Source organism: Sycon ciliatum, chromosome 3, assembly GCF_964019385.1.
Source record: "Sycon ciliatum chromosome 3, ocSycCili1.1, whole genome shotgun sequence".
Classification (NCBI taxonomy): Eukaryota; Metazoa; Porifera; class Calcarea; order Leucosolenida; family Sycettidae; genus Sycon; species Sycon ciliatum.
The window spans coordinates 24,750,858-24,760,623 of record NC_088645.1 but is presented as its reverse complement, the minus strand read 5'-3'; the positions used below and the strand labels follow the sequence as shown (position 1 = coordinate 24,760,623).

General features: G+C 47.4%; 1 protein-coding gene across 2 annotated transcripts in view; it reads right to left on the bottom strand.

Annotated features, from left to right (window-relative positions):
- Positions 1-3,522: 3,522 nt before the first annotated feature.
- Positions 3,523-9,766, bottom strand: part of LOC135811872 (uncharacterized) — a 25,973-nt gene continuing 19,729 nt past the window's right edge. For both annotated transcript variants that reach the window (XM_065325112.1, XM_065325114.1), the window contains exons 12-13: positions 7,283-7,526; positions 3,523-4,064 (exon numbers count right to left, since the gene is read on the bottom strand). In XM_065325112.1, coding sequence (XP_065181184.1) covers positions 4,043-4,064; positions 7,283-7,526 — 266 coding nt within the window. In that variant the 3' untranslated portion in view covers positions 3,523-4,042. The remainder of the gene's footprint in view (positions 4,065-7,282; positions 7,527-9,766) is intronic.

The window sequence follows — 9,766 nt, the reverse complement described above, 5'->3', positions numbered from 1 at the left end:
CGTGGTTGATTGAGAGCAAGTTCACTTAAAAATATTTGATATAAGATAACCTCCAGGCCGTGCCGGAGTAAGTTCTGAAACGTTCGTTGACTGACTGTGGGTAGTTGCCTCCTTGCCTTCGCTCACGCACACTACATTGGTGGCAGCGGTGATAGAAACTTGTTGTCAACTTCTGGATTCGTCCTGCGCGGCCTTCGCTCACGCACACTACAGTTGTACTGTAGTAGCAAAAGTTCAACGGGGTCAACGCACCGTCCGACCTAGCTACGACCATCACTGATTGTAATGGACTGGACATGTTTATCAAGGGAGTCGTAAACCTACAACTTCCTGGTGCATCTACTTGTACTTGTACTTGTAGAACATGTACAACTGTATGGAATTTGATGCGAACAGGCGGATTATTACAATTTTATGCGATTCGTATGCAATTTGCCTCGAATTATGCGATTATTCGATTTTGGTAGGAATTATGCGAAAAATTATGCTAGCATAATCCGTCAAGGCCTACTTTTCGCTTTAATTCGCGTCCCTTAAAATATGCTAAGAAAGTGCTCTTTTTTCAGTGAAGCATAGCCATGCAACATGTTCAGATACATGTATGAACCCAAGCCGAGAAATGAATACGCACTCTTCCATTTATGGGTCAACGAAAGGCAAAACCGGAAGTAAAGTTCAAAAACACACTTTTTACAGCATTAGGCCTTGACAGATTATGCTAATATTTTCGTGAAATTATGCTTTTCGCATTGCTGAAAAATTCGCAGAATTATGCTATTTTTATGCTAAAAGTTATCATATTATGCCGCATTATGCTCACATATGCTGCTAATGTATAATGGTTCTGTGCAAATAACAGGGGAATTTTTTTGTAGAGGGCGTTGTACTGTAGTGGCAAAAGTTCAACGGGGATAAGCACATGCGCTTATATGTGCGGAAGTACGGTAACAGACAGGCAGCGCTTCATAACGTTCCTCGTGTGTGTCCTGCCATATCCACAATCTTCCACAACACATATGGCGCTCCAATAATCGTTGTTTCTACCGGGTGGTGACAGGATCTTGCCTCGAGACTCAGAGGGTACTTGCCAGGGCGATCCTTTGGCCATGGCACTGATTGCGCTGGCCATTAGCCCTATGATCAAACGCCTGTCAAGTGACCACCCATCTATGGGCCAGTGCTGGTACGCGGATAACGGCGAGGCTGGTGGAAGGATGATGGACATGCACAAGTTCTGGTTCGCTTTGTCTGACATTGGACCACAGTATGGTTATTTCCCCAATGCCTCAAAGACGACACTCCTTGTCAAGCCGGACTTGGAGCGGGCGGCCGTTCATATGTTCGATTCCACCGGTATTGCAATACGAACTGGTGGAGCGAGGTACCTGGGAGGTGCTGTTGGCCAGTCGTCGTTCATTGCCGATAATCTCTCCCTCTCCCTCTCCCTCTCCCTCTCCCTCTCCCTCTCCCTCTCCCTCTCCCTCTCCCTCTCCCTCTCCCTCTCCCTCTCCCTCTCCCTCTCCCTCTCCCTCTCCCTCTCCCTCTCCCTCTCCCTCTCCCTCTCCCTCTCCCTCTCCCTCTCCCTCTCCCTCTCCCTCTCCCTCTCCCTCTCCCTCTCCCTCTCCCTCTCCCTCTCCCTCTCCCTCTCCCTCTCCCTCTCCCTCTCCCTCTCCCTCTCCCTCTCCCTCTCCCTCTCCCTCTCCCTCTCCCTCTCCCTCTCCCTCTCCCTCTCCCTCTCCCTCTCCCTCTCCCTCTCCCTCTCCCTCTCCCTCTCCCTCTCCCTCTCCCTCTCCCTCTCCCTCTCCCTCTCCCTCTCCCTCTCTCTCTCTCTCTCTCTCTCTCTCTCTCTCTCTCTCTCTCTCTCTCTCTCTCTCTCTCTCTCTCTCTCTCTCTCTCTCTCTCTCTCTCTCTCTCTCTCTCTTTCTTTCTTATTTCTCTCTCTTTCTTTCTTTCTCTCTCTTTCTTTCTGTCTCTCTCGTTCTCTCGCGCGCGTGCGCTCTCTCTCTCTCTCTCTCTCTCTTCTACTGTAGAGGACATTGAAATCCGTTGAGACGTCAAGCGGCCACGGGGCGCTGGCCTTGCGGCCGTGAGCACTGTTGGTCCTTTTTTTACAATGTGTATGTGAAGTCTTGAGCTGCAGTGTATGTACCGTAATTCCCGTTTATAAGTCGCACTCAATTATAAGTCCCCCCCCCCCCTTTTTCAGGTTTGAGCCATAATCGTTTCTTCAGCAGTAAGTCATGCTCGATTGTAAGTTGCCCCCCCCGCCCCTTTGCCCTTGAATTTTAGTGTAAAAAAGGTGTGACTAAAAAGGTGTGACTAAAAAGGTGTGACTTAGATTCGGGGAAATACAGTATGCAGTAAAAGCAGCGAGGGCGCCGACTCCGGGAATCCCATCGGATTTCAATGTCCTTTGCCTGACATGTACGTACAGTCCTTGTGGCTGATGATATTACACAGCCATGCAGTCCTTGTGGCTGATGATATTACACAGCCATACAGTCGCAACAATGTACACGGCGTACTGTAAAACTGGAAAGTCTAACGAGTCACAAAGTCCAAAGTTTTAACCACCAATTTTTTTCATTTGAAGAAACGCTATCGCGAACCCGGTTTGAGACGTCTGTGTAAACATGCGCATACAGATAGGTGACCATGCGCATGCAATAACAGAAATAATGGAGAGGGTGTGTATGTCATGTATTTCTCGTTTTTATTTCTCCATCTCGTTTACCGACAGATGCGTTAGCACTTGTTATAACAAGTGACAAGGGCTATGCGAATGATTTCAGGAGGTGAGTCTGCAGGCTCGCTTGGGAAACTACAACCGGGCGGCGAACACGTGTCGTTGATAGGGACGGAGCGTTCTGACGGGAATGCGCCCAAACAGGCTGTAACTAGTGTAAGTAACTTAGTTGTGGATCTACTGATATACCGGTAGTGCGGTACCCTGCATTCAAGACTGTACATAATAACCGTTATGACTAACTCTGTCTTGTACTCTTGCTGCATTGTACAGTGACTACCAGGGAGTCGTAAAATACCGGTATTTTACGACTCCCTGGTGACTACTGACCAGGCCCAGGTGACTGGTGGTACGCAGGAGCACGTGACCGCTTGTTCAACCATGATCAATTGGGAATCCGGGCCGAACGTGGTATCGCAGCCTTCTCGGCGAACCAAAACCAGTCGACTCAGCGTCCAAAAGACTACAATATATGGGCCAATCGCGGTCATCCGTGCTTTTATAAAAGCGAAATGGCGCTTTTACTGGCTTTAGTGACATTTTGCATACTAAATCCCCATCTAGTAGGGCGCAGGCACCCAGTTTTGGCCCGTGACGGTGGAAGTGGCGAGTTCGATATGGAATAAAGGAGGAAGGGAGCATCTCAGCTTCCTCGGACCAAGACAATTTTGAGTCGATTTTTGACTCAGCACCCCGCCAAGACTACAGCTGGTGAACATTTGATGTTAGGGTATACTTCCCCTTTAACCACCTTCTACTCCAGTACTAAGTTCTGGTGAGATCTCCAGTCTTGAATGCGAATACATAAATCAAATCTCCAGAATTAAAATATAGACTGGGCTTCTATGAATTCAATCAATGTGGATTGGCTCAATGCACCGGCAGACGGGCATGGTGATCTCAATATCGTTAGTCAAGTTTCAGTAAAGGCTAACTCAGGCTAGTGCCTTAATAAAATTGCTAGTGTACTTTAAAAAAAAACTTCAATAAAAGCCATTAAAAACAGCCCTGACATGACTGTCAATTCATGATCAAGGAATAGAGCATGGGCGGCAGATCACAGCAACACAGGCTCACTCGCAGTGGAAACACACAGCACCCATGATGCCTAGTGAAGATTGCTCTTGTCACAAGAAGACATCAAGCTCCACTCTGAGCTACCCGGAGGGAGGCCAGGCTGCTTGCAGCTAAATCCGACCCAGCCGAGGCACTGAGTGAGGTGCCGGGGGATCTGAGAGCAGACGCTTGGCCTTCCCCTGCCATATCTGGACCAGGTTGCATCTCCTCAACGGCGTATCATTTCAAGTACTTGGCATTCCTGGCAAAAAAACAACACAGGCCAAACACCGGTAGAGAGAACTTCTCATTGTCATGCCGGGACAGTGCAGAATGGGTGCCGCGAAGAGACCCAGATGAAACACAGAGGAGCACAGCAAGACACACTGGTGTTTGTAAAATAGAACTGGGCTCACTTTTGTTCCAGCTCTAGAGTTTCCTGGCTAAGTTATAACTTATTCCCGTAGCTATGCAGAAGACGTTACTTCAGTAACGTCTGGCGCTAGCCAGGGTCCACACAGCTTTAATTTGGTGTTTGTGTGTTTGTTTGTGTCACGCCTGGCGCTATCCCGTATCTGACGGCAAAAAAATCATAGGGATGTTATAAAATTTTCAATTCTCCTATTTTTTCAGGCATATCCTGGGATTCGAACCCGCACTATCGCCCTACATGCATTCCCCCATACACTTCGCATTCATACCCATTCTTCCAAGTTGCTTCACGTTATGATCTTGCGTTTGAAAGCCCTATTTGAATATTGCGGGCAGCTGTATGTGGCCAGCTGTGTTTGATGGTACGGTACGGGAGACGGTGTCGTATTACCCTCGATCGTACCTGTCCCGTACCTAACTCTACCGTACCGTACCATCAAAGACGGCTGGCCACAATGCATATTCAAATAGGGCTTTCAAATGCAAGATCATAATGTGAAGCAACTTGGAAGAATTAGTATGTATGCGAAGTGTATCGGGGATCCATGCAGGGCGCGATAGTGCGGGTTCGAATCCCAGGTTATGTCTTAAAAAAAGGAATTTTTTAAAGACCGGGGGATGCATGCAGGGCGCGATAGTGCGGGTTCGAATCCCAGGTTATATCTTTAAAAAAAAGGAATTTTTTAAAGAATTTATACCATCCCTATGCTTTTTTTGTCTAGGTCATCAAGGCAAAAAAGCATAGCGTCGGGCCCTGAGCTTCCAAGCTCTCTCGTTAGGCCAATCATCACGTCTGAAGATTCGCAAGTAGCTTACAGTAGAACGCCGATTATCCGGACGTCAACTATCCGGATAATCAATTATCCGGACCAGTCAACTATCCGGATAATCGATTATCCGGACCAGTCAACTATCCGGATAATCGATTATCTGGACGTCAACTATCCGGATAATCGATTATCCGGACCAGTCAACTATCCGGATAATCGATTATCTGGACGTCAACTATCCGGATAATCGATTATCCGGACCGGTCAACTATCCGGATAATCGATTATCTGGACGTCAACTATCCGGATAATCGATTATCTGGACGTCAACTATCCGGATAATCGATTATCCGGACTGGTCAACTATCCGGATAATCGATGATCCGGACCAGTCAACTATCCGGATAATCGATTATCCGGACTGGTCAACTATCCGGATAATCGATGATCCGGACCAGTCAACTATCCGGATAATCGATTATTCGGACCGGTCAACTACCCGGATGATCGATTATCCGGATCACTTGCTGGGGCTGGATAATAAAAAGTAGCTGCTTTTCGGGGTTTTCGCCGCGGCTATTTTTCCCCACTGTTAGCACCATTCAAGTGAGGCACAAGATGAGTTACAACAGGTTGGAGTCAAAAGGTATCCCGATAGTGTCATTTTTAGGAGCTGGAGTTCCTGTTGTACTGCCGAAGAGAATGAAAAATGATGAAAACATGCGGGAATATGCATGTTTTAGATAGATGTATGACTGCTCCCTTATCCGAACATTCTTCTCATCCGAACCCCCCCCCCCCCCCCCCACGGAGACAACCCCGTACCCCAAGTGGTGTGGATAATCGGCACCCTACTGTACACCCAGTAACTTAGCTTGACCAGAGGAAGACCTGTGGTTGAGTGAACAATGACCCCCCCCCCCTCCAGGTGCAGAGAACACCGATCTACCTATACACAGATGATCTGTATAATACTGTATACAGATCACCTGTGTAAAGATCACCCGTGTAAAGACCACCTGTGTATGGGTCATTATATTACAGGTGATTCTTACCACTTGGATTTTTATACACAAGTGGTTTTACACACAGGTGTACTTTATACGCAGGTGATCTCTATACCCAAGCGGTCGCACCACGCAGGTGGTCTCTATACACAGGTGGCCTTAGCACACGGATGATCTTTATTCAACAGGGGACCTTTAAAAACAGGTGGTCTTAGCACACAGGTGGTCTTAGCACACAGGTGGTCCTCATACACAAGTAGTCTAAACACACAGGAGGTCTTCATACACAGGTGGTCTGTATGCACAGGTGGTCTGTGTGCACAGGTGTGCTGAAACCATGGTAACATAAATTTCTGATACCTGAACTGATTCAGGGTCTCTAAACACAGGTGGTCTTTCATGGCAGTGACTACATTGAAACGTACACCAGTGGTCACATTAAAGTGTAAATTGCATGTTTCTTCAGTACAATGTAGCTCATGAGAGAGCGAGGGTCGCTCGGTGATGGCCACTACTCGGCGATACCTTCTACTGCATTTTCATGAAGCTACCGGTTTCCGTCCAGAACTGCACTACCCGGTGAGTACATGCAGAAGTGCATGGCGATACAGGATGTGTGCATGCACACAGTGTGCATGCATGCCGTGCGCGCCTACGCGCATAAGTCACACGTGTTCACCGTCACCTCTACTACGGTGTGCGAGCAGTTCACTCGATTTTATTCGTCCACGCCCAGGATATCGCCGTGGGCTGGTTTCTGGGATCATTTCCCTGCTACCGCGATAAAGCGCGAGCCTAAATGTTCTAGAATACACTTGTTTTAGACAAATCCGAGGCCGCTGAACACGAAAATCGGGTGTTCCTCGCGGGGCCGAGTATGCACCTGGTCGAAATTAGTACTTCGAAGTGTATCGGCGCGATGCGCGGAGGCATAATTTTTGGAAGCATGGCACGTGTGGCACCATTGGAAAGGTAATGACCTCAGCTACCTAAACATAGCATCGACAAGGCCGAAAAGGCCGCGTGAGAAGATACTTGTACCTCAAAGTGCATCCCGAACTGCTGCCACGACGCGCCCATTCACTTTGTACGCGGCGAGCTGTGACTGCATTTTTCGATTTTCAGCGACCGGAACTGAACTCCCTACTAGCACTGCATCAATAGCAGGTACAAGCACAATACACTGCATCAATAGCAGGTACAAGCACAACACACTGCATCAATAGCAGGTACACGCACAACACACTGCACACACTCCGCATGCAACTCACTTGATTGTGCTGAAGAGACGGCGGCGATTATGCTTGGCACTAGCAGCCAGCAGGTTAAACAGCTGTTGGACAGTCGTGGCCGGACGTTGCATGAGATACAACAGGATGCAGAAGAGGTTGTTCTCCCCTTTGCCCGTGCCTCTGATGTATCCTTTCTTCATCTCGTGAAACGATCTCAGGATAGTTGTGTACTGGTTCTTGTGTGCGGGATCCACCAGCTCAACAGCCGCTTTTCCGCATTTTGCTACCACAGCACCAGAGCGGAGAACAGGAAAGGACAACGGGCCTTATTTAATGCCAAAAATAATAATTGAAAAGAAAAAAGATTGCGGAGGCCTGCTTAGCCGCTCTCCGGTCATGATCGGCAGAGGTAGAACACCAGTTCACACATCGCCTCCGGCGATGGGCGCCAAAAGGTCAGAAAGTGTGTGTATGTGTGTGTGTGTGTGTGTGTGTGTGTGTGTGTGTGTGTGTGTGTGTGTGTATGTGTGTGTGTTTCTGTCGTCGGCCATGCCCACTATCCCGTACATGTCCCATACTGTATCATCAAAGACATCCTCTAATAGATGATAGTGAGGTTCTGCCACACGGTAAAACGTGCCAAATTACGTATGGAAACTTCGCCGCGGTACGGGATCAAGTTTCATGCGGATTTTTTCATACCGTTTTCCGTGTGAAGCGCGCTTCACACGGACTGGACTCCGTGTGAAAACTGAGCGTACAGAGTACATGTGGCGGGGTGTTCGTGTATGCTATGAGCATGCTACGTACAGCAGAACCGGTGCAACGTACGAAAAATCCGTGTCAAACTTCGCTGCAGTTGACACGGAGTTTGGTACGTAGGTCCGTGTAGCAGAACCTCTCTGATATGCCAAATAACGTGCAACTAGACTTGGGAGGGCATTGCAGAGTAGTTGCATACAAAGTTCAAAAGTTGTACGGGTACCTGTGACTTGTATTCCTGCAGAGCTCAGGGTCTACCGTGTACACATTGTAGTAGAATGTGTATGCAACTTGTGTGCGATGCCCTCTTAAGTCTAGTTGCGCGTTATTTGGCATATCCTCTAATTGATTTGAGTTGCAGTATAGAGACGGTCATTGGAGTCGAGGAGTGAAGTTTTATACATGTTCATATTTCGGACTTCACGGAAAATTTTCAAATGCAAAGGAAATTTTGGCCACCTGCTCCATTTTCATTTTCTCTGAAATTCAACACTTTAAAAAAGCCAGGTGAAAGTGAAAGAAAAATAATAGTCCCGTCAGCACTCGAACGGCAATTACTACACTCCCAGAGAATAGGGATTGAAAGCGAGGACATCAGAAGTCGTCGGAAGTCAAAGTTTAACGGCAAATACCGACTCTTGGATCCACACTGCCCATAGCGAAGTATAGCATACTATAAGGCATGTGTATAAGGGAGCATCTCATAAGTTCGCACTTTTTTTGTAAACGTAACGCATTTCGAATAGACTTTACCCCTCCCCCCACCTCCCCCCACTATTTGAAAGTCTTATCGCACATTTTCCGTGTTCATGTAGATCTACTACTGTACATGTCCATGCATGCCATAGTATGCACATGTACATGTACATGAATGTTTTGCTAGTGTGGAAGTGAATGGCATACAGTAGTACCGCATCTACTGAGTACAAGTACAGTACAACCAATGACATGTATACGCACATAAACAGAGTTTCTCCACAAAGACTGTACTGTGAAAGCTGGCCAGGTACACGGTTTGATAATGCTGGTGTGACATTTGACACCTGTGATTAGCCTGCATGATTGATTGCATGCAGTGCAGGGTTAGCTGATTAGCCTGCATGATTGATTGCATGCAGTGCAGGGTTAGCTGATTAGCCTGCATGATTGATTGCATGCAGTGCAGGGTTAGCTGATCAGCCTGCATGATTGATTGCATGCAGTGCAGGGTTAGCTGATCAGCCTGCATGATTGATTGCATGCAGTGCAGGGTTAGCTGATCAGCCTGCATGATTGATTGCATGCAGTGCAGGGTTAGCTGATCAGCCTGCATGATTGATTGCATGCAGTGCAGGGTTAGCTGATCAGCCTGCATGATTGATTGCATGCAGTGCAGGGTTAGCTGATCTGCGAACATACTACAGGTAGATATACACCTAAACACCATGAACCATGAACATACCCTGCTGAAGCGGTCTAGCACATGCACCATGTCACGTATGTGCACAGCACAGTATTGTACACAACCAGAAAATGTGCGAACTGTCATTTTTCTATTCGAAAAGGGCGCTACCCCCCTACCCCGTTTCTAAATGCGTTACGTTTAGAAAAAAAATGCGAACTTATGAGATGCTCCCTAACGAGGAAGTAAATCTAACGTTTTAACGGATGACATTTCTTCGTTATAATAAGATCCGTTTAGGCCGTATGGCTTCATATATGTCGTGTGTGGATATGGCGGAATACTGCAAGATCGTTATAATTATACATGTATCTTCTCGT